General features: G+C 43.2%; 1 protein-coding gene and 1 pseudogene across 5 annotated transcripts in view; one reads left to right on the top strand and one right to left on the bottom strand.

Annotated features, from left to right (window-relative positions):
- Positions 1-1643: 1643 nt before the first annotated feature.
- EMILIN2 (elastin microfibril interfacer 2) overlaps positions 1644-25950 on the top strand; it is a 64330-nt gene continuing 40023 nt past the window's right edge. For 2 of the 5 annotated variants that reach the window (XM_053243336.1, XM_053243335.1), the window contains exons 1-2: positions 1644-2003; positions 6328-6447. In XM_053243336.1, coding sequence (XP_053099311.1) covers positions 1888-2003; positions 6328-6447 — 236 coding nt within the window. In that variant the 5' untranslated portion in view covers positions 1644-1887. Of the gene's footprint in view, positions 2004-5872; positions 6016-6327; positions 6448-25950 lie in introns of those variants that run through there. The other 3 variants (XM_053243333.1, XM_053243334.1, XM_053243337.1) reach the window with 3 other exon arrangements.
- On the bottom strand, positions 7507-7572 carry LOC128325536 (uncharacterized; annotated as a pseudogene).

Raw genomic sequence — 25950 nt, 5'->3', positions numbered from 1 at the left:
TATTTGAGATCATTTGCCTCCCTCCCACAAAAGTCTTACTCATCTAGTAAGCAACACACCTATACACAACCACATCATATGGTTGGGGAGATGTATTACCTGGAACTGAATGTCTCTTTCTCTCATTTTAAGGAGCATTTCTTCATACCTTCAAGAAATTATGCCTCTATATGCCAATGCTTAGATTATGGAGAGAAATGTTAGGGACCTTAACTGAATTCACAATCCCCAACCCCTCCCAGTTTTAACCCTCAGTTTTAGCCCAGTCATGCCTCTCAGTGGCTAAGATGCCATAGTCCCTTTGATAGCTCCTGTAATTCCAGCGCTGCTTTATACTTGTGAAGACTTTATCTCCATCCCTGAACATTGATTCTTGTCCTAAATCCTGCCCCAACCTTATAATTGGCAGCTCAAGAGCTATGTGTGCCTGAGGCAGGGCGCCAAATGCTGGTCCCCTTGTGCTCACCCTCCTCCCCATCTTTCCCTTTTTTAATGTGAAGCGAAGGTGGGTGGGTGGGCGGGAAGGAGGGCATCTTGCTGCCTTGCGGGTGCCCCAATAATCTGCTGCCTGGCGTGACTGCTGCTCCTCAGTTCACGTCATGCTGAAGGTGATAGATGAAGGCTGCCCCTGAATGCTTATTTAAAGGGCAAATAAAGGGTATTACTCGTTCACTTAGACACACTTCTCTGTCAATTTCTTTTTGCATACGTTAAAGTTGGCTGTGCCATGATCCAGGAAGAGCATACTGCTGTTTCAGTGCTGTGCTCCTAGAGCCCCTGCTTTTGAAATACTGCATCAAGCTAATGGGAGTACTTAAGGTCGGCAGAACTGTGCAGAACAGTCTAAGCCTGAAGACTAAAACTGTATTAGAATATTTTCCCAGACAGAAATAAAATGTGATGAGAGGGCCTGGCTGGACACACATTTGGTCTGTTTTGTCGGGATATCTTCTTCTTGCCCCTTTCGATTACAGAAAAGCTTTAGTGGGTGAGGGGAGGAAGGACCACAATATAAAGACGGGGAAAGCGGTGTTTGCTGTGTGATTTGTTTATCAAAGGAAGCACAATGTGAGTGTAAGAAGGTCACCAAAGTACGCCGGGGTGAGTTATCTTATCCAGCGGTACTTTTTTTCGTAGGAGTGTGTTTGGAAAAGAGAAAGACTCGACTAATCCGTAGAGAAAGGCGGTGGGGAGTGGTGGGCCCCAGGGGAGATTCATCAGGCGACATCTTGCAATGGTGCACGTGCCCTCCGAAAGGAGATCAGGCCGGAGATGAGAAAGGAGTTCTGGGCAGAGCCGGCCCCAGCCGAGTGTGAGCGCACACACACGAGATTGTTGGCGTGCGCGTGTGCGAGTCGAACGTCAAGAGAAGAAGACCCGAGCAGCAGCTGAGGCCTCACCACGGGCCAACTTCTCACGCTCTCTTTCGAGTGTCCATCCCATGAAGTCACTCTCTACTTCTCCCGAGCAAGAGTGGGAGAAGAGGAAGGGCCCGGGGTTGCGCGCTGTTGGCCAAAAAAGAGGTGGCTAGATGGAGAAGGAGGCGGCGGCAGCAGCCACTCACCCCTCGGCAAGGGGTGTGTGAACTGGAGGCGGAAACTTTGGAAGAGCGGGCAGTTGGGGCGGGGGTGAGGGGGGGCGGTTAAGAATTCTTGCGTCAGTGAAGGAGCTTCGCTGGAGAACTGACGGGAAGGAGAGAAGGAGCGTCGGCGACGAACTCGTAAAAGAGAGGCAAGACAACAGGACAAAGCGGAGGAAAGGAGCAAAGGCGAAGGGGCCAGACCAGACGGGCTCCAGCTGGGGGGCTGCGCTTTGGAGTGCCTCCCTCGCGCCGCGTCTGCCTCCTCGCGAGCCAAGGGAGCCGGTGGCGCGCCAGCTCCGGCGAGAATGGAGCTGCGCCTGAAGCTCCTAGGCTGGACTTTCGCGCTCCTCCTGTCCGTGAGCGGCTGCCTCAGCCAGCCCCCGCCGCACTTGCGCGCTAGTCGACCGGGCGCCAGGAGCAAGTAAGTGTCGATCCAGTGTGCTGCTCCACGCAGCCACCCATCTGCTCCCATCACCTTCCCCAACTCGGGTTCCCTCAAGCCCCCACGCTGGGGCCTCGGGAAAGGGGGCATGGGAGGAGTCTCCCGGGTTACAGGCTGCGCCCCGACAACGTTTGCCCCTCGCGGCTCTGACAGCTCCTCTGGCAAATGTGCTCTGACTGGAAAGCAGAAACGCAGGACTTAAAGATCCCCAAAGCAGCGAGGGAATCAGCTCCCTTCTGGGGAAAGAGGAAGGGTGCTCTGGCGCGTGCAGAGAATCTGCTCACTAACCAGCTGAGCCGCGGGCCTCGGTGGCAGGGCATCTGCTTTGCATGCACAGTAAGGTCCCAGGTTCAGTCCCTGGTATCTCCAGGAGCTTTTAAAGACAGCAGGCTTTACCGCTCGTTTACTGCAAGGTTTTACTGCGAGTTCAAAGTTGGCCCCGCAAACCGAAGCAAAAGGTAGATTTTGTTTTACCCCGGATATAAATCGGACTACGCTCTAAAGTGCAATGAAAAACCCGGATTGTGTGAACTGCTCCCCAATAACTCACAGGGACTTCAGGGTAAATTTGGCCACTAGGTGAATGCACCCTCTCCATTCCGGAAGAGATGTGAACTAAAAGGTGGGTGTGAAAAACTCCCTGGTAGAGCAGGGAAAGGTTCCTGCCTGTAGCCTTGGAGGAGCCGCTGCCAGTCAGTGTGGACAATACTGAGCTAGATGGACCAATGGCCTGACTCTATATAAGGCAATTCCCTATGTTCCTACATTCTCTAGAATCAGGGGTGCAGACTGAGGATATACACATATGACAAATATTACATACTGACGAATATTATATACCGCTTTCCAACAAAAGTTCCCAAAGCGGTTTACATAGATATAAACAAACCAATAAAATGGTTCCCAGTCCCCAAAGGGCTCCCAGCCTAAAAAAAAGAAACAAGATAGACACCAACAACAGCCACTGGGGGGATGTTGTTCTGGGGATGGATAGGAACAGTTGCTCTCCCCCGGTAAATAAAGAGAATCGCCACTTTTAAAAGGTGCCTCTTTGCTCAGTTAGCTCTGGTTAGCAATGAGTGATGCTCTCATTGACCAATGGGGCTGGCCAGTGCTGAAGGCCGTGGTTGTGCATGTTCACTTGTGTCACCCCAGAACAGTAAGCTGGGTCCTGGATGGATATGTAGACTTTCACATGAGCGTAGGCCCTGGGGCCTCTGCCCAATTTGGCTCATTTTTGACAACTGTCCTGAGTAAGGGGCCATTGCTGTGGACTTGAGTAGTTGTGCCTGTATCATTACATTTCTGCTTTTGGCAGCTTTTCCTCGAAACAGCAGGAGATTATAAATTTATTATTTATAAATATTTCAGCTAGGTATTTATAAGTAATAAGAAATAGGGATATTACTCTCCTCCCCACAGTCCTTAAGTATTAGAGCATATTGTTAAGTAATCAGACTCCTAGAAACAGGCAAAACAGTGATGCTGCATCAGATTATCATAGAGCAGCAGTGTCAATTTATCTCTGTCACTTCCGCGAGCTGTCTTCAGCCCAGCTAAACTTGCAGCTCTGTCTCCAAATTCAAACCACTAGCTGCTTTGTTTTCTCATATATGAGTACTGGTCTCAGATCCCACACCCTGTGAGTAAATTGATTATGTAGTTTAAAAAAAACTTCCAGTGAGGAAATGTCCAATTATCAGCAAGTAATTGGCTTCACAAGAGTTGGTCACCAACACCACCCCCTTTTCAAAACATGATTGGGTCCCTAGAAAACTTTGGAAGCCTGTAGCTCATTGTGGAAAAGATGATGCATGAGCAAATACCAGATATTAAACATATGCAATGCAGTATGATTCATGATTACCCATCAACATATTTTTAAAAGCATTTCTTTCTGAAGTCAAACACTTCAGTATCCCAGTCTTCAGTAAATGTTTCCCTTTAGTGTATTACATTCCTGCTCTGCTCTTCCTCCAAGGAGTTCGGGGTAGTGTACATTATTCTCCCCACCCCTGTTCTATCATCAGTGACGCACCTAAGGCAAAAAGGAGCCCAGACCTGAAGGGCTTCAGAGGGCCCCCCCATTAACTTTTTTTAAATCTGTGGCTTCCGCCACTGCTGCTCATGTAACCGGGGGGGGGGGCTCCAAATGACTGGGGGGCTTCCCCACTGGGCTACTGCCCCACCGATATTTGTCATCCTCACCACCGGGGGTGGGGGTGAGAAGCGGAACATGCCTTCCCCGGTGGTGGTGGTGGTGGTGGTGGTGGTAGTGGGCCGTGGACACAGTGGCTGGTCAGCCTGACGGCAGGTGCACCGGTGCAGTGAGGAGTGCTACATGCCTGTGACGTTACAGGCATGCAACGCTTGATACTCTCTGTGCAGGCGCACCCACCAACAGGCCAACCAGTCACTGCGTTTATGGCCCGCTGCCACCACCACCGGGTGGAGGCCTGCTCTGCTGGGCCGCTCACCCCCCCGACAAATATTGCTGGAGCAGTGGCAGGGCGGGTGTGGGGCAGGAGCGAGTGTGGGGCAGCAGTGGGGCTCTGTGGAGGCTCCCTAATCATTTGGAGCCCCACCCCAGACAGAGGAGACCAAAGACCTGATCCCCAAGGTCTGTGGCTAAATCCACCTCTGTTTATCATATAGCAACCCTGTGGGGTAACTTAACTTAGGCTCAGAGAGAGTGACTGACCCAAGGTGGTTGGTCACGCAGTGAGTTTCATGGCTGGGTGGGGATTTGAACTTGGGTCTCCCAAGTCCTTGTCCAACTACTATCCCCATTCAAACCTTTAAAGACTGTAATGTACTATTATTTTTTTTAAAAACACATCAGAGTTTACACAAACCCATAGTCCCAGTTTTTGGTACATTCTGGTTCTATGAAGACAGACATCTCTTTAGCATAGACTTTCTTGTTGCTCTCAAACGTAAGGTAGAATTCCCGGCTTAACCATTACCCCATCCCAGTCCTGCACTTAGCTGATTTTTAAGTCTAATGGAACTAACAGGAGTAGGGCAAGGATAAATTCACTTGCCCCCCAAAAGCTCCCAAAAATGAAACTGTAATTCAACTAAGGCATTTGCATTCATATTTGCTGAATGGGCCAATCTCCAAAACAGATTTGCTGGGTTCTTCCCCTACCATGATGTGAGCGCTTTTCATTGTTTGTGCTCTGTGTCAGTGCATACAGCCAAGAGCTCCCTGCTTTTCTCTTTGTATTCAAATTGAAATTGCCAACTGCTTTCTTTTCTCACATGTGCCCCCTAGGAGCACTGGACTCAGACTCCACCCTGCAGGAAAATTGCCCATTCAAGAAAAATATCTACTAACCATTAACTTTCACTCAGGAAATATCAACTAATCATCCCTGTTATGGTCAGCCAGTAGCTATTTGGGAAAGACTAAGATGACAAGCTAGCCCAGTGCTTTGCCATTAAGTGCTTTGCCATCTACCCTCTAGCCACCCAACAGATATGATTGGAGGCTTATTGTATTTCTTCATGGTTCTGGTTGCCCATCATCTACTCCAAAACTACCATCACGTGGCTTCAGTTTAATGCTGAGTTCTCCTGCCTTCTTATTCTTTCCCAAGATCAGGTACTATTTGTTTTTAAAGTAACTGTGTGCAGGTGGGAATGAACTGATTATATTAAAAAATAGGTTTCGTGTATTTGTTCATATTAGGAATCAGTGTTCCCTTTAAAAGAGATTCTCAGATGTTGTTGACTACAACTCCCAGAATCCCCAGCTGCAATGGCTTTTGCTTGGGGATTATGAGAGTTGTAGTCAACAACATCTGGGAATCCCTGTTAGAGGGAACACTGTTAGAAATAGCAGAGCAGGAAGTAGAATCCACTGTATTGTCCTAACGAACACTCTTTGAAGAGAGAGGTCTTTGCCTCCCAATTTCAAGTTCTGTTCTGTAGTTACTAGCTGCATTTAGTGAGAATATGCCTCAATACTTCATTTTATTGTTGTCAGGTAAGCTGGTATCCCAATATTAATGGAATATTCCATTCCAGGATAGCACACAAAAGAGGCTGAAGAGCCCACTCCATACATTTTATCACTGTCCTTTAGATTTGAAATGTGACCTTATTACTGTCATATGTTGGGGTGTGTGTGTGGCGACACTTGCAGGAGAGAATGGCAATTCTCTTTTGGCTTTTCCATGAATGGAGCATTTGTTATTTCACAACTGACCCAGCCAAGTAGTTTAATCATTTGCATAGTTTGCCAGCTTAATAGTGAGTCTGTCCTACTCTTGTCTCCCTCTCTTCTTTTTCCCTGTAGGAACTGGTGTGCCTACATTGTGAACAAGAATGTGACCTGCTCTGTGCTGGATGGCACTGAGAGTTTTGTTGAAGTTCAGCACAATTGTCCCTGGAACCAGATACCCTGTCCACATGCAGTGTAAGTAATAGAGGAAGAAAGGGAGGAGTTTGGGTGGGCGGGGAAGTATTTGGTCATCTCTCCAGTAATTAGGTATTTCCATATGTAAGCAGAAGAATCATGTCATTCATCATACAACTTAGCCAGACTGTGGGATTGCTCATCTTTAAAGTTCTTGCCATGTGGGTACTTTATAAGGATGTGCACCATTTTCAGACATCTGATTTCTAAGCCACAGCCCAAGTTGAACAAAGCTTGATCTTTTTGTTGCAAACTCAAGGCAGCTGAAACTAATTAGAGCCATGTTGACTCTTCTGTCAACAGTTCATGCAACCAGTTACTGTACATTACTCATACAAAAGAAGGAAATTGCTAAAACATTATCCCTACGTAATTGATTTGGTGCTGGCATCAGTTAAGCATTTTTAGTAAAAGGTTAATCAAAGTTGGAGCAATTAGTACCTGGATTTTCATGGAAGTTCTGTGAACACCTGCTGTTGAGTGCAATTGCATTCCATGGCCCACAATCACCTGCAGGCTCCAGTCATGCAGAGCAGTCATAAACTTTGCTGTAAATCAGTACTGCTTTGAAATGAGTGGAAAAGAGCCAAAGAGTACCAGTAATTTTGAGCCAATATGTTTGCAATGTGTGTTGCTCTGTGATCCAAATGGACAAAAGGCTTAAAATATAAATAGAAGCCATATTTTTACTGAGCAGAATATGCAGTAAATGACATAGTTACTCAAATAGCTCACATGGGGCAACCTTGCCAGGCAACCTTGCCAGCCAACCTCAAGATATGTTGCCAAGTCCAGCAAAAGACCTTGCCATTGTTGTCTCCAAATTGGGAAGCAATCTGAAGGTCTGTACAAACTTTGTGTGTTCCTGTCAACTGAGGAAGCCTAACAGGTCAAGTGCTCTTAGCCACCAGACCAGGAGCTCTCAACTCTATGCTCAATTTAGGGCCCCCAGCTGTTTTGGACTTCAACTCCAATAATCCCCAGCCACAGTGGCCTATATTTTTATTTATTTATTTATTTAACTTTTATACTGCCCAAACTTTTGTCTCTGGGCGGTTATTGTGCAGGGGCCATGCTAATCTTCTCTGTATCGTTCCAATTTTAGTATATGTGCTGCCAAAGCTGAATTATCTGTTTGATGACTACCTCACATCACCTTAGCCTACCATGTTAAATGGCAAGTTGAGGTGCTTTGCCACAATTAGATCGGCAAACAGGAGAGCTTCTGCCTGTGACTTGACAGTCTGGAATAATTTCTAATAAGCTTCTAGTCTGGCTTATTTTAATTGAAAAGAGAGAAAAACTGGGGAAAGGGAATATGAAAGCACTTGAGAGCAGTCCAATGGCTTCAATTAAACTATCTTGGAATAAACAGCTAAGAATGGAAGTGTTGGTCTTGCTGGCGAATGGAAACAAATGATATTTTTCAAGTTTGCATTTACTATTCCTCTGCAATCCTATAAAAAGAGGTTTGTAGTTATTCACTGTCTCTGATATGTAGGTGATGGTTTTAAGTTCCAATAGCAGTTGAAAATATTGTAGCAGGTTTTAACCCAAGTTTTGTATTGTGCATTTGGATGTTGCAATATATATATTTTGCCAGAAAGTTGCTTGCCTTTGCCAAAAGTTAGTTCAGATTAACTAAACATGGGCAGCAGCTGCTAAATAAGAGGAAATTGTGGTGAGCTACTCTTTTTATAACATCCTCTGTTGATTGTTTTCGTAGTTTCTTAACTGACCATTTTGAAGTAGTTCCACAGACCAAGATAAAGATTGAATTGCATTGATGGTGAGATGAGATCAAAAGTTTGAATAGGGTCATGGCTAGGGTTGCTTTGGGGAGGTTTCCTCAGTGGGGTGAGAGAGAGACCAGTTTTGTGCAGTGGTAGTGACACTATGCTTCACTTTGTCTTCTTCACACAGCACATAATTAACTTATGGAATTCTCTGCTACAGGATATGGTGATGGCCTCTAGCTTAGATGACTTTAAAGGGGGCTTAGACAAAGTCATGGAGGACAAGTCTATCAATAGCTACTAGTCTAGTGTCTATAGGTCATCTCCAGCTTCAGAGGCAAGGTGCCACTAATTACGGGTTGCAGGGAAGCAAGAGCAGGAGAGAAGGCATGCCCTCACCCACCCACCTTTGGGCTTCTCAGAGGCATCTGGTGGACCACTGTGTGAAACAGGAGGCTGGGCTAGATAGGCCTTGAGCCTGATCCAGCAGGGCTGTTCTCTTGACTTTCCTCCTCCATTGTGATATTGGTTCTGCTTCCTGAGAGGCACAACTGCTATTAGCACAAGATGCATACAAGATAAGAAGAGCCACTGGCCTGCTGCCACTGTAATATGCCAGTCTAGCATATCTTTTAAACTGGTGAAAAGACAGCAGCTGTTAAAAAGCCACACCTTTCAAAGACTTATCCCAGTCACAAAAAACCAGATCAAAATGAAGGGTGTTGCCTTTTTCTAATAGATATTCTTTTTCTGGCTTTGATGAATCTCTGGAGAAGGGAACTCTACAATTATAGGACAGGCACTAATAACATTGCCGCAGAAGAAAAAGGTTGCCTCAGTGTAGGATATCTATTAAAACTGGAGTTCTAGTTTTCAACCCTCCTGCCTCAGATCATCTGAAAATGAAATATGTCTGTGCCAGTAAAGTAGAGACATGAGATGCTTGAGAGCAATTATGCCATTTGGTCCTTGTCAGTCTACTTTTTCATAGCACACATGTTATCAACATAATGAACATCAAAGCTAGAGGATATTTCTATAGGAGAGTTGTGGCTCTACCTCCTGCAACTCTAAGAGACTGGACAACTAAACTGGTCCAAAAGCCTTCTGTGACATGGAGGACTGGATATAGCCAGCACATGGGATCTTTGCCCTCAGAGGAACCTATTCCCTCTACATGCTCCATTAATGACTAGGGAATGTACATGGTTTTTGTTCGTTTAGCTATTCCTTTTGTTTGGGTTATTAGAAATGTGATCCATTCATTAAAATCACATTCTCCCCCCCCCCCCGCTTTTTTTTTTTTTGCTATTATTTCCTTTGTGTTCATTATGCTCATTTGTTTTTGCTTCCCATTACTTTCAGTGGGAGACCCTGCTGCTCTTCTGTTGACTGTAGCATCTCTGTTTTCTGTCTAACTAGCATGGCATTTTCAGGAATTCTACTCCCTCTCCAAGGGATTGGACCTGCCAAATTTCAGACAGATAGGAAAGAGCCATTTCAAAGGCAATGTCAAAAAGGCACGAGCACACACAGGATGGCTACTAAATTAATTGTAAATAGAATTAAAAACTATAGGCAGGGCATAGGGATGTCCAGGAAGAGAAACCTGGACACCAGCCTTCAGCAGCAGACTTCTGCATGGCAGAGGGGGGAACCCTTACAAGTCCAGATCCTTGATACCATTAGATGCGCAGGGAAGCTGCAGGACTGAGCAGGTACCTCTGGCAGGCCCATTAAACCAGAGAGATTGCAAGGCCTGCACAGTGTCATCGCCTTCTGCTTGTTTATTACTACTATTTATATACCGCTCTTCAACTAAAGTTCTTAAAGCGAGTTTATTAATTATTTATTTATCATACAATATGTCTATGCCACCTGATATGTACATCTCTAGGCGGTGTACAAAATTAAAAATATTTAAAAGTTACAAATTAAAATACATGACAATAAAAACAATAGAATAAAATAGACATTAAAACAAGGTTTAAAAATTATTAAAATTAATTCTGATTAAAAGCCTGCAAAAACAGGAGAGTCTTGAGGTTCTTCCTGAAAACAAACAGAGAAGGAGATGCTCTTATTTCTGTAGGGAGCATATTCCAAATCCCTGGGGCAGCCACAGAAAAAACCCGGTCATGGGTCCCCACCAAACGAGCCGGTAGCATCTGTAACTGGACCTCTCCAGAAGAATATAAGAGGCGGCAGGGTTTATGACAAAGGAGGCACTCTCTTAAATAGCCTGGACCTAAGTCATTAAGGGCTTTATAGGTAAGAACCAGCACTTTGCATTTCACCCAGAAACATATTGGCAGCCAGTGCAGTTCTTTCAAAACTGGTGTTATATGGTCCCTTCGTGTTGTCCCAGAGACCAATCTGTCTGCCGCATTCTGTACCAATTGTAGTTTCCGGACTATGTACAAAGGCAGCCTCATGTAGAGCACATTACAGTAGTCAAGCCTGGAGGTTACCAGCATATGTACCACTGCTTTAAGGTCATTCAACTCTAGAAATGGAAATAGCTGATGTATCAGTGAAGCTGATAAAAAGCACTCCTGGCCACTGCCTTAACTTGAGACACCAGGGAGAGCTTTGGGTCCAGGATCACTCCCAAGCTACACACCTGATCTTTCAGGGCGAGTATAACCCCATCCAGAACAGGCATATCTAAACCATCTCTTTGGTCCTGTCCCCTCACAGTCAGTACTGTGGATTCAGTATTTATTTATTTGGATTCAACCTCAGTTTGTTATCTCTCATCCAGCCCATTACTGCATCCAGGCAGGCATTTAGGAAAGATATGCCATTTCCTGATGAGGTCGGCATAGAGTAGATCTGGGTGTTATCAGCATATTGATAACATCCAGCACCAAACCTCCTGATGATCTCTCCCAGTGGTTTCATGTAGATGTTAAAGAGCATTTGAGATAGTATGGAGGCCTTTTGGAACTTCAGTTCACGCTTAGCGTGAACAGTCTCCAAGCGATACCATCTGGAATCTGCCAGAGAGGTAGGAGTGGAACCACTGTAAATCAGTGCCACCCAATCCCACCTCCCTCAGGCACTCCAGAAGGATACCATGGATGATGGATTCGAAAGCTGCAGAGAGCTCCAAAAGGATCAGCAGAGTCACACTCCCTCTGTCTATAGCCTGTTGGAGATCTTCTATCAGGCCGACCAAGGCAACCACATAGCCCACATGAAAGCCAGTTTGAAATGGGTCTAGATCAGTGTTTCTCAACATTTTTGGAGTCATGGACCAGTACATTATTCGTGCACAGTTTTCTGGACCGGCAGTTAGTAAGGGGGTCGCCCCCCCTCACCCCAACCCCATTCCCAGGCACCACCAAAAAACCCATTTCGGGCAGCTCTCTGGAACTCATTTCCAAACAGTCCTCGCTGCTGGATAACGTTGAGGAAGTGAAATGAACATTATCCAGCAGTGAGGGCTGCCTGGAAATGAACTCCAAAGAGCTGCCCGAAATTGGGTTGTTTTTTTTGCGGGGGGGCTGATTTTTGTTAGTGATGCCTCACGGACCGGTACCCAACACCTTGCGGACCAGCATTGGTCCACGGACTGGTGGTTGAGAAACACTAGTCTAGATAATCTGAATCATCCAAAACTGCCTGGAGCTTAGAGGCCACCACCCACTCAACCACCTTGCCCAACCATGGAAGATTAGAAACAGGTCTGTAATTAGCTAACTCTGAGGGATCCAGTGTAGCGTTCTTCAAAAGTGGTCTAATAATAGCTTCCTCAAGACAAGGAGGCATCCTGCCCTCCCTCAGAGAAGCATTTATAATATTTACCAGATCCTCTCTGATAATATGATTATCAGATGAGATAAGCCAAGTTGGGCAAGGGTCAATAGAACAGGTTGTAGGACATACAGTCTGAACTAAACAAATGAGATTAATGTGCTCTGCCTCTCCCATGTTCACAACCTGCCACCCCCAAACCCCCTGTTTGATACTTGCTGTAAATATATTCACAAACACAAAATAAAAACTATATATCCACTTACTATTAGTGTGTGTGTGTGTGTGTGTGTGTGAGAGAGAGAGAGAGAGAGAGAGAGAAAGAGAGAGAGATATGCTCGCACACAGACAACATACAAGCAAGCAATGAAAAACTTCGAGACTGCAAACCTAAACAAATTTACTAGGGAGTAAGCCCCACTGAACACAGTGGACTTCTGAGTAAACACACACAGGTGTGTACTGAAGGTGCATGTAATACACACAGAGAGACTATAAGCTTTAATGAAAAAAGAATGTGCTTGGCGCACAGAGATCAGACTATTACTAATGTATCTTTCCGCATCACAAACTGCAAATAATTAAGCCAATGAAGTGCGAGGGAATGGAAAGGTAAGATAACAGATTGACAGTGCTTAGATACTATAAAAACTGGCTGACTGGGACCTGTTTTTGCATGAAGACAGAAAAAAGACCAACAGGGAGACCTGCAAACCATCTACTGCACGTTTTGATCATAGTACACCAGTGCTTCAACAGCTGCACTGGCTCTCAGTCTGTTTCTGGGCCCAATTCAAAGTGCTGGTTTTAACCTTTACCCTACATGGCTTGGGACCGGGTTACCTGAGAGCACGCCTTGTCCCATATGTCCCAACCCGGACCTTAAGCTCTTCTTTGGAGGCCCTCTTCTGGGTGCCCCTGCCAAATGAGGTGAGACAGGTGGCTCGGTGGTTGCACCCTATTTATGGAATAGGCTCCCCAGTGAGGTTCGCCTGGCTTCATCACTTTGTTCTTGTAGACACGAGGTAAAGATATTTTTGTTCACCAAGGCCTTTTAAGTTCTGGTTTGCAGATTTGATCTGATTTTTAAACTAATTTTAAAATGAGTTTTTAAGCTATTTTGTATTTTCTTCTTTTTGTCAGTTATGATTTCATGTTTTATGTGTTTTTATTGTATGTTTTAATCCTCTGTTGTGAACCACCCAGAGAACAATTTGTTATGGGAGGCTAACATATAAAGTTTATTATTATAATTATTTTATTATTACCCAGGTTGACTTAAAATGAAGGCAGGTACAGTCATTCACACAAAAACATGTACAAATATACAGACATCTGTACACTTGTATAGCATGATATCTGCACAGGGCTTCTGTGTCACCTTTTAAAAAAAGCCTTTAGCTTTCACAGACAAAAATCCTTTCCCTTGGCACTATAACTGATGGGTTCTTTGTGGAAACAAGACCTGCCATAGTTTTAGATACTTTTGCTTAAATAATTTGAGTTGGAAAGTTTCATGTCAGTCTCCCTTTCCCTGTTCACCCCCTTCCCAGCTCCCCATAACCTATCTGGGCTGGCTGCTAAGGGAAAACCGAAACAAATTAAATGATTGAATATACAGTATGACCATTCTGAACTCATTCATGCCTCTGGCATTTGTTTCTTTACTAGTAACAAAGGGCTCAATTTATTTCAATTTTTCATTAATTACAAAATGAATGCACATCCCTGTTAATGCCTATGTAATTTTATCCTGACTAGCATCTTTCCTTATTGAGACTTCTGGGCTAATAAAAGGGAGAAAGAGATCTAGACACAAAATGCCAATCTTTTTAGGAGCAGACCATAATTATTTTGGCAAGTAATATTAATTTCAATGGCATTTTCACAGGAGTAGTATCCTGTTGGATATTGTCTCATGAAATTCATAATATTTTCTTAAAAATAAGCAGTTTGGTATAAAGAGACTGCAAAGTACTGCTGTTCTTTAATAGACTCATCCCGAAATACAGTTTTGTTTAAATTAGTGTTCCCAAGCCAATTGCTGTTGTTAAATGTGTCAGTCCTATAAAGAAGTATAATTTCAAAATAGTCACAGTGCAGTAAACACAGGCATAATATTAAAGTATAGACAGGATGAAGCACACGTATATAAACCAGTAAGTATATAAACACGTATAATAAACCAATAAGTATGAGTTTTGTGGTCATAAATGTTCAAGGGTAAGAATGGAAGATATACTGTTTGGCTCATCCGCCCCCCTTCAAATAAAATTGATTGGTTTGATCTTCTACTTCAGGGATTCTCAACGTTGGGTCCCCAGATGTTATTGGACTTCAACTCCCATAATCCCCAACCAAAGGCCACTGGGGCTGGGGATTATGGGAGTTGAAGTCCAATAACATCTGGGGACCCAACGTTGAGAATCCCTGTTCTACTTGAACATTTCACTGACATACAGAATGCATAACATTGGATTAACAGGCTAACAGAACCATGGGTAGATTTTTCTTTGTTATTTTTTCTTATTTGTGATGGACTAAAATCCATTGCAGTCCTAGGCAAGCTTTTTTGAGAGTAACTTCTGTTGAACTCAGTAGAACTTAACAAATCTGAGTAAACAAACAAGCTGCATGTCTTAAGTAACCATTTTTCATTGCTATTCCAAGTATCCCTTGGATCCCAGTTTGTTGATAGCTGGGCTCTACCTGTAAAAGGCTTGGAGCATCCCTGTTCATTTCAGAACAACAGAATCTGCCATACCCAGAATAAGAGGCTCTGGGATAGTGCTATGTGTTGTGCATAGGGGGTCAGTAGAAGAGCACATGCTTGCAGCAGTTCCCAGGTTCAATCCCAGTGGGAATCTATCTCCACTTAGAAGGATCACGTAGCATGTGATGAAAAAGATCCATGTCTGAAACCCTGGCGAGCTGTGGCCAGTCACACTTTGCATGCAGAAGGCCCCAAGTTCAATCCTTGGCTTCTCCAGTTAGACTTGAGTGGGAAACATGATCCAAAATGTCAGTGATTTAGGCCCTGCTGAAACCTCCCAATGGAAAGGAGCCCCACTGAGGGTACCTCTATTGTTGACTATTTGATTGATTAAGTGCCGTCAAGTCGGTGTCGACTCTTAGCGACCACATAAATAGATTATCTCCCAGATGATCTGCCTTCAACTTGGCCTTTAAGGTCTCTCAGTGCTGTCGTAATCAAGTTCATCCACCTTGCTGCTGGTCGTCCTCTTCTTCTCTTTCTTTCAACTTTTCCCAGCATTAAGGACTTCTCAAGAGAGTTGCGTCTTTGCATAATATGTCCAAAGTATGGTAGTTTGAGCCTGGCCATTTGTGCCTCAAGAGAAAATTCTAGATTGATTTGTTCTATGATCCATTTGTTTGTTTTCCTGACTGTCCATGGTATCCTCAAAAGTCTTCTCCAGCATCAAAGTTCAAAAGCATCAATACTTTTTCTATCTTGCTTCTTCAAAGTCCAGCTTTCGCGTTCATAGAGTGTCACGGGAAAAACCATTGTCTGAACGATTCTAATCTTTGTAGGTATAGACATGTCACGGCATCTAAATATCCTTTCCAAGGCCTTCATTGCAACCCTTCCAAGTGCTAGTCTGTGATGTATTTCTTGACTGCTGGATCCTGTACTGTTGATGGTCGATCCTAAAAGGTAGAAGCTATCCACCGCTTCAGTCTCTTCATTATCATTTCTAAGGCTGGTTGCTGTACCCATTGTCATTAGTTTAGTCTTCTTTACATTTAGTCATAGTCCCATTTTCTCACTGTACTCCTTGACTTTCATTACTAGAGCTTGCAGATGATCCGCATTCTCAGCTATCATAATGGCGTCATCAGCGTAGTGCAGAAATATTGGCGTTTCTTCCTCCAACTTTAAAACCATGGTCATCTTCTTCCAATTCAGCTTTTCTCAGTATATGTTCAGCATATAAGTTGAATAAATAAGGAGAAAGTATACCTTTTCCTTAAGAAGCCTTGTCTTACTCCTTTGCCGATCTGGAACCAGTCTGTTTCACCATATTCTGTCTGGACTGTGGTTTCCTGTCCTGTATATAGGTTTCTCATGAGAACAATGAAATATGTTCTAGAGAGTATCTTGGATGTTGACATCCCTTCTGTACAGATTTTCAGTATTCTCCTTCCATCTCTGTTTGATCTTCTCTGAATCAGTTACTATCTGTCCTTTGGCATCCCTTAACAAACCAATTTGAGGTTGCAACTTTTTTCTGAGTTCAGAGATCTTCTGGAAAACTTTCCTTGTTTTTCCATGTCTATTTCCATCCTCAAAGTCTTTACAGATGTCCCTTGTTTCTTCTAACAGCTTTGCCCATAACCAGAACACATGAACTAGTGACATTCCGGCTGCAGCATCGAACCTTACACCCAAAGTGTTGGAAATGGTAATGACTGTTGAATTATTCCCAGCCAGAAAGTAAAAAGTTAATCCTACCTTAGACCTGAAGAAGATAGGGGGATTCATATGTAAACAGATTATCTGTAGACCTCCTGTGTGTCACCTAGGCACAGACTCAGACTTCTCTCTCCATACAAAACAGACATGCAACCTAGCTACGGATTTTCTTATTTTAAGAAAAGTTTCTTGTAGTTATGGATTACAGTTCTGAATGGTTTCTTCAGAACCCAACTCTGCTAACACAAAGTGTAACATTCATCTCTTGCACCTTGATCCATCCAATCCACTTTGCAGATGTGCAGACATACACAAACAATACAGTGGACTTGCCACAAAAGTGGATTTGGATGTGCGCTTATCCCCTGTGCTGGTTTTTCTTCATCATGCACTGGCAAGGATAGGAACTTAGGAAGCTGCCATATACTGAATCAGACCATAGGTCCATTTCACTCAGTATTGTCTACACAGACTGGCAGAGGCTTCTCCTGGGTATATTTTTATGTGTTGATACATATTGATGTGCTCAGTTCTCAATGGTGGAAAAAAAGGAAGTGTGGGTGGGTGGGGTGAAGTGGGATAGCTTCATTTCAATTTAGATTGGTCTAAAATCCATCTTTTAAGAAGTGAGATAGCATTCCATCCCACTTTGAGCTCTGGCTGGGCTATGATAATACCACTGAAAAATATTGATGACACAGTTTCTCAGTGGCTTGTCCTCAGTGTTAGGCAATATGAACCACATATTGTGTTGTATCAGTGCATGGTATGGGCTTATATGCATAGAGATAACAGCGGTTTGAGTATAGTTAGTGCATGTCTGAATCTGTCCACTTTGATGGCTGAAAAATTGCATCATGTATTGACAATGATTTCAGATAGCCCAAAATGTATTTAAATACATTAAGAAAAAATGACAGGTTTGGATAGAAATACCGTGTTTCCCCGAAAATAAGACAGTGTCTTATATTAATTTTAGCCCCAAAAAATGCACTAGGGCAATTAGCGGTACATCAGAAATTACTGCTAGGTCTTACTTTCGGGGTAGGTCTTACTTTCGGGGAAACAGGGTATAAAAATCATCTATGAAAGGAGCATTATCATTTTCATAATGAGGGGCAAGGAATGTTGTATGGGGAGGGAGAGGCTTTCTGTATCAGCTCCAGCATGCTGACTACATTGGGTGTGCAGCTTAGGGAAAGTAAGAAAATAAAATCTAAGCAATTTTAGACACATATATCAGAATCCTGGAATGTTCGTTTGAGAATCTCAGATTGCAGGACGGGATGAACTTTGCTGGCCATTTGTCTTTGACCTAAATTTGCCTATCTCTGCCTGTAAACACTGTACTATACACTCTTTCTTCTTTATGATCTGCATAAGAGTTTATTTCATGCATCAGTCACAACTTACTAAATAATTTCAAACATCCACATAAACTCTATCTGAATAGAAATGGAACTTATACTTGTATGTCTGAGCTTCAATAACACTTGATGTAGTTTTAAACAAAATGCTTTTTGTGTCTGTTTCTGGACAAATGCCCAAGTACTGGTTCAAGGCATCACTATATAAATATTTCATAACAAATAAATTCATAAAATAATGTTGTGCACTGCAAAACTGATGTTGCAGAACATTCAGTTCTTTCACTGGTGTCCAGAACCTATCAGACTTTGAATATGTCCTTCCAGCAATATCTTTCATTTTAATGTTGGAGTATTGGTGTGACCAGTATATAGAATATGATATTGTTTCCAGGATTATGACTTAGTTTGAGGTTTTATGGTTTTTCTATTGTGTAGAAGCTGCTAGCTATCAGAACAACGTTGACACAGGAATATGGAATATAATACAAAGTTCACACAGGAATATATCACACTGTTAAATCTTGGCTTTTAACCCAGGCTTTTTATATGATTGTCTCTGCTGCTGCTCTTTGTAGTTTGTATTGTTTTTATACTTGTGTTTTAAATTTTTTAATCAGATTTGTCTTATATTTTTAGCTTAATATTCTGTGTCATTTTTATAATCTTGTTTTTAAATTTTGCTGTAAACTGCCTTGGGATTGTTTTAATGAAAGGCGGTATATAAATTTAACAATAAAATAAATAAATATATGGCCATTACAGAGTGTGATTACTGTCTAATGTTTACTGTCTAGAGCTAATATGTGGACTAATAGCTCTACAGGATAAGAACTGTTTATTCCTATATGTGAAGTTGTACCATATATCTGGGGGAATACTTCTTGTTACATATGTACTTTGTCATATCTAGTGTATAAGCCATTTTGGCTCTGATATGTCTAGCAGATAAAATAATTGTGGGAGTTAAGTTGACAATCTGAGTACAGTGGTCCCTCTACTTACGAAATTAATCCGTTCCGAATGCACATTTGTAAGTCGAAAAATTCGTAAGTCGAAAAGCGGTTTCCCATAGGAATGCATTGGGAACGGATTAATGCGTTCCGGAGCCTAGAAAAAAGACCCAGACCCCCAGTAAGGCTTGCAAACTGCACAGGAACATTTCTTTTCAAGAATAAACAGGCAGTAAACAGGCAGGCAAGTCAAGGAAACCGCATGTAAAATTTGTAAGTCGAGGAAACCCCATCTAAAAATTTGTAAGTCGAGGAAACCCCATCTAAAAATTTGTAAGTCGAAAAAACCGCATCTAAAACCGGATCTAAAACTGCCGTTTGTAACTCGAAAAATACTTATGTCGAGTAGTTTGTAAGTCGAGGGACCACTGTACTCCTCTTTTGATTGTTCTAGTCACAGTGGGTTGTTTGGTTATCTTCGGGAATTTAAGCAAAACCTCGTGCTAGCTCCTTTCTCTTACTCTCTCACCTCTCTTGACGGTAAAAGGGAGGGAGGGGGTTATAGCTTTCAGATAAAACAAGACATTTTAACTGAAATTACTAATTGGACAACTTCAAACTTATCCTGTTTGAAATGTGTGTGTGTTTAATGCAGAAATATTTGTTTTTATTTTTTAAGGATTTTGAGATTATTGCCTTCTCTTCATGCGCAACCTAAGGTACAGCTTGGAAACCAGGCCAGTCCAAAATAGTCAAGTTGCTCCACCACTCTACAGTCCTTATGCCAGTTTTTGTTTGCTGTTGGTTATTTTGTGTTTTACTGTGTTTTTGTCCTTTTGTTTTTGTGAGTGGTTGTAGTATTGAAAGGAGAGGTCATCAGCGTTCTCGGGTTCTTTGGACAGGTTTGTGACTTATATGGTTTAATTTTCAAATCTGATAAAGGATTATCTCAAGTAAATGTTTTATAGAACTGCAGCCAGTTCTATTGTTTGTTCGAAGTAAAGCCTTAATGACCTCATTAGGGCTTACTCCCAAGTAACTGCTGTGTGCATAGAATTGCAGCTTTAGGACGTATCCCAGAAACTTTCATTTTGTGTGTAAGGCCAAAGGAGAAATAAAGATTGCTTTTAAAAAAGGTATGCATGTCCATATGTGTAAGAAGAAAGGAAACTAGCAGGTTCTCTGCATGGTCAAATACACTGTAGTATTTTTGAGCAGTATGAAACATATGTTAGTAGATACTACCTGCAAATAGGCATTCAGGATTCAAAACCTCCACCCCCAATAAGTTGATCTTCTTAGCCTAGTACTGCATGGGGTGAGGAGGATAAAAGAAGTGATGTAGCTACTGAAGAGAAGCAGCAGCATGGGGACGTGAGAGAGAGAGGGCATTGCTACTTTCCACACTGACACCTACCATGAAACACTCTAAGGTCAGGATTCCTTTACTCACAGCCAACCAAGGGGTGAATTTAGCACTAAATAGCCAGCTGCCAAGTGTTGATGTGAATGATGGAGATTTTGGTTGAGACATGTAAACAACTTTACAGATGGAGAAAACCATGGGCTGGTAATTCACCTTTTTTAAAACTTAGGGTTGGACCTGGCTACTTTTGGGCCCCACCAGTTACCACTGGTTCAGGATTTTTTAAGGTAGCTACAGTATTACAAAAGACATTTTAAGGAACTCTACCACCTAAACTGCGCAGTGGGGAAATGACTTGACTAGCAAGCCAGAGGTTGCCGGTTTGAATCCCCACTGTTATGTTTCCCAGACTATGGGAACATATCGGGCAGCAGTGATATAGGAAACATGTTGAAAGGCATCATCTCATACTGTGCAGGAGATGGCAATGGTAAACCCCTCCTGTATTCTACCAAAGACAACCACAGGGCTCTGTGGCCGCCAGGAGTCAACACCAACTTGACGGCACACTTTACTACCAGACACATACCTTTCATTTTGACAAATGCTAATATATCCTCAAAATGTACAAAGTGTATCTATAGCTTGGCTTATCTTATCTTAGCATTGTCCCATGGCATGGAGAGGTCACCAAGGTCACAATTACACTTAGGGCTTGAAGGTAGAGAGAGTTTGCCTGGTTGATACAATCTCAGATGGAATTCAGTTGTAAATCCATCCGATCCCCAAACATCAGCAGAGAAAGTATCCCAATAGCATAAAGTCATATAGGAAAAACTCATACAGCGAGCTGAATCACAAGAAATTAATCACCATGCCTGCCATTATCTCTGAATAATAATAGTTAAACTGAACTTTATTTGAATCCTGTTAACATGTCTCATTTTCTTTAATGTCATTTGGGGCTTCTCCACACACTCATTTTGCAGCATCTTGAAAATAGCCTCCGTTCTTTGGCTATAATGTATAATCCAGGCCTGCCTTTCTTCCTGTAGCACTTTCATGACTCACTTCACAGGTTTTCCCATTCTCATCTGCCCAAACTGTTTACTGTTCTTGTAAAAAGGAGGCACAATTGCTGGAAAGTACTTTGGGACTTGGGTTAATCCAGTAAGTAGAATTTATTTTCTTGTTTGGGGAAGAGAGCATGAGAAGGGGAGGAAGAATTTTATCCTGCTAGTTCCTGTTGCTGATTAATTGGGAAGAAGGAGAGTAGGAACATATGAGACAAAGGTGCTTCAGAAACTTAAGAACTGCTAGCAGGCCGGCAGGATGCCTAGAGGCTGTCCTTTTGTTTGTTTCTCTGAAGATGAATATGTGGACACTTGTCTCTTCTACTGAGTGGCTCCTAGTGCCCACTCTACTACACATACAGTTTGAATGAAGTAGCATTTTTTCAAAGCAGTATAGTACTTATTTAAAATGAATAGTGATTTACAGGTGGAATAAAGTGTTCTGAGGTCTTTTCAAATTAGAAATCCAGATCAGCTCTATTTTCTTGTTTTTAGCCTACTTTCCAGTAGGCTTATGAGATCACCTGGCATTCTGTGTGTGTGTCCCCCTACCAACTTTGCGATGCCTGGGCCAATATGAACCAAATCAGGTATAGTCGTAGGGACAGTAGTGACGACCCAAGGGCATAGTTTGTGATGATGTAATCCACCCCAATTCAAGATGCCAGACATGTAGACATTTGAGGCGCCTATGGGCTAACTTGTGAACTGCCTAAATGATTTGGACCAAATTTAATCCAGTTGTAGAGATAGTGAAAAGAAATTAGGCAGCCTGGTTCTTGCTAGAACAACTTTTTCAAATTCAGCAGTATCTTCACACTATGCTCTCAGGTTCTCTGTTGGCATACATTTCTGTAAGTGGAGATGGACAAAGAAAGAAAGGAAATGGCGATCAGAGTTAAAAGATTTGGGTTCATTTTGCTAGCAACAGGCATGCTGAAAAAGCTACTTAGCTTTTAAGCTTAAAGCTCACTTCAAGTAACATCAATCCTATTGATTTCAGTGGGACAATGTCCATTAGAAGTGTGCACGGTTTTGGTCCGGCCTCATTGGCCAGACCGCCGGACCGGTCTGGAGGTTCGGAGTCCCCCCCAGTCCGGAAGGGGGGGGGGACTGTGACTTTAAGCGGGGGGGTGGTAGTACTTACCCACCCCCGCCGCGCTTCCCCCTCCGGCGCTGTTCCTTGTTAAAATCTTCTTGGGGCGACAGAGCTCCGCTCTGCCGCCCCTGCCCCCGTCGTCGCTTGCAAGGCTTTCAGCAAGACGAGCGCGCGCGCTGCGCAGAGTGCATGCGCGCCACTAGCGCTAGTCTTGCTGAAAGCCTTGCAAGCGACGACGGGGGCAGGGGCGGCAGAGCGGAGCTCTGTCGCCCCAAGAAGATTTTGACAAGGAACAGCGCCGGAGGGGGAAGCGCGGCGGGGGTGGGTAAGTACTACCACCCCCCCCGCTTAAAGTCACAGTCCCCCCCCCGGACCGGGGGGGACTCCGAACCTTGCACACCCCTAATGTCCATGTGTTTGATTGTAAGAAGGCAGCCTAAGGCTGAAGTCCTGTACATATTTACCAGCCAGCGTGGTGCAGTGGTTAGAGTGCTGGACTAGGACCGGGGAGACCCGAGTTCAAATCTCCATTCAGCCATGATACTTGCTGGGTGACTCTGGGCCAGTCACTTCTCTTTCAGCCTAACCTACTTCACAGGGTTGTTGTGAGGAGAAACCTAAGTATGTAGTGCACCGCTCTGGGCTCCATGGAGGAAGAGCGGGATATAAAATGTAAAAATAATAATTAATAATACCTTGGAGTAAGCCTCACTGAACAGAGTGGGACTTACTTCCAAGTAAATAAGTATAGGACTGTGCTGTTAGTTATTCAATACAACTCATGTTTCCCTTTTAGAACAACATTGCTGTTGGTTTTTTTATGACTTCAGACACTTCTGTGAACTAAATTGATTAACTGATGTTTGTAAAACAAATTAACATTTAGGAAACCCGGGGAAATCCTCAACTGACTTCAGAGGCAATCTGTTTGGTTTTTTTAAAATGTTGCTGGGGGGTTTTTGGTCATAAGATTTAGGAAGCAATCCTAGGAAATTTGAGCCTTTTAAACTGTGTCGTATTTGGCTTCTTGTTTTTGAGTTTATTTTGCTTTATAAGTAATAACAGTGAATAAGCTGAATCCCATGAGGGGCAAATGATTTCATGGTTTGAGAATCTCTAACTGCTATGGAGTCAACAGTAACAAACAGAGAGATATGAGGGAGTGGTACTCGGTGTTTAAATAGTTGTATAACACAGGGCTTTCCCTGTCCACTACAACAGAACATGCTCTGAAGAATATGGGGCCAGACTCCATACTTTATTTTGGTTCCATTGAATACTGAAAAGAGAAAGAGGAATATGGCAATTGCTAGAACTCTGTAGATGATTAAAATTCACACTAATGTCTACCAACTGTAATTAACTGCAAGACTTAGTATCTAAAAATATACCCCTTTCTACCTCAAAATGTGAAAGAATGGCAAAGATGTTTTTGCTTTTTCCTGGCTGTTATTTTTTTGAGCATCATACTGAGGATAGAATGAGATTTTCATCAAACTTTAGGCATATTTTTTTTTCAGAGTAAAGAGTCTAATAGCTCAGATTTCATGCTGTCATCCATTGTTCTAAGGAATGAGTCACAAATTACTCACAATGGCTGCATTCAAATATAACACCAGCCCACAGGTAAACATGCCAAAGGTTTGAGTTGGTGATCGTCTGAATGTGTGAAACCACGGTTTCTTCACCCAACCACAGCACCAGTTTTCCAAACTGAATTTGAACCCTCGAATGGTAGTGAGTTTCTTTGCTGAAACCTGATGTTTGAAGGCACCATTGTATCATCTGAATTCTGCTGCCCCTATAACCTAGGTTTTGTGTTCAAGCTTCTCCTGCAAACACAGAGATGTGGATTCCGAGCAGCCCAGAAATGGTCAGTTCTAGGGCAGCCGCATTTCTCGCTTATGCTCTACTCTCTGCTGACTCCTTACTCCTGCTGCTGTGTCATGTATATGACACCCATGAGGGGTAGAGGTGTGTGCCTGCTGGGAATGTATACATTATCCCAACCGGGCCTCTCACCGAACAAAGTGAACCCTGTGGTCCTAGGCTGAGCTAGGCCAAGAATAGTGCAGACAAGTAGAAAAAAGAAGAAAACATATTCTTTGCTTCCCTAATTTATCTTGTATTGCAGAATGAAAATGCAGCATCAAAACACAATCACTGACATTAATTCAAGGTACACACTTATCTAGAGGTTCAGTTAACATTAAGCAGTAGCAAGTAGCAGGTGCAAAATACAAAAAGCAAGCTTCAGAATAAAAAACAGTTCCTCTCTCCTAAAACACAGGAACATCTTGCAATGAAATCTCCTTCCTAAATGGATTCACTCTAAAATTCACTGCAGGTCTTTTCCCTCTGCTGCGAGAACAGTGTTCAGGTCTCTGTTATACAGTTATACTTTCATCTTCTCTCCTCCCAATTCAAAACAAAAAGTCGGGTGCTGATGATCTCATCGCTTTGACTGGGAGGGAAGGAGTGAAGGCCATGCACAGAGAGCACAACAGGTGCTCACACCAAGACTGCACAAGATGGCTCTACTCAGGGCCCCCTGTCCATTTTGGATCAAATACCCAGCAAATAGACCACTGTCCATAACAGCTGCTTAGCAACAGGGATGCTGCATTCCAAGAGTTCATGCATTTAAAGGGACAGAACCACATTGGAGAAAGCCCACTTCCCCCTGCATGTTTTGTACCTTGCGTGTTCCTCAGCAAAAAAAGGATGAGAGGACAAATCAGAGACAGCAGGTAAGGTCTCCAGCAATTCATCACTGTAGTGCTTTGTGCACAAACACATTAAGTGCACCCCCCAGCCACACTTAGAATACTTTTAAAGGATTCCCCACCCACTTTGCTTGTAAAGGGGGATCCTCACTGGATTCCCCTTTACAAGCATAGCCCTCTAACCAGTCCATATTTGTCCGGTTCAAACTCGGACTGTCTTTAAAAAAAAACGTGGCCAGTCTGGTTTGAGTTTGAACCGCTCAAATCAGGCCAGTTTGAATTGAACCCAGTTCAGTTCGAACTGGTTCTGCACACCCCTAGCAACTTTATTTTCATGCAGGAGGTTTCTGTCCATACACATATCACCTATATTCCACGCCATTTGTGTTATGCACTGTAGGACTTCTGGGTTCAAGAGAATTCACCAGTATGCCACAGTGCCAATGTGCCAGTGCAACAAGGTGTTGATGTGCTTTTGAACCATAGTCCAAGGGATTACTCTGATGTGCCAACGCACCCTTGGGCTGTCAAAACCAGGGAGGGCTTGGCCAGTGGATGTGTGAAGACACACAAGGAATCAAACCAGGGATGTCTTTTGTAGGTTTACTTGAGGAAATAGGTTTCAAAAATCACAATGAATGTTGGGCCCTGGTCAGCAAAGACTAATCCTTGTAACCTATCCTCAAAGCAGGTCTACCTAGCAAGAGTTGAGAAGGGAAGACTGGAAAGGGGGAGAGGGGGTGAAAAATTTTAAGCACCGGCGGTCAAACAACCATTGTTTTCCTTTCCTGGCCCTTTGGCCACCAAGTCTTTTCTTAACGCTTCAAAGTGGGGATTTAAGAGGGTAAGGGGAGAAGGGTGGTGGCGCAACCAGGTTATTTCTCCACACAGGGCACATATGCCAGGCCTTTGAAGGAGTGACACAACAGCATATATCAGAAAAAATAATTTTGCAGGTTTGTTCTCATTCTTCCCAAGACTATGGCTCT

The sequence above is a fragment of the Hemicordylus capensis genome, chromosome 4, assembly GCF_027244095.1.
Source record: "Hemicordylus capensis ecotype Gifberg chromosome 4, rHemCap1.1.pri, whole genome shotgun sequence".
Taxonomy (NCBI): Eukaryota; Metazoa; Chordata; class Lepidosauria; order Squamata; family Cordylidae; genus Hemicordylus; species Hemicordylus capensis.
Note: the sequence above shows the minus strand (reverse complement) of the source record. Positions and strands in the feature narration are given on the sequence as shown.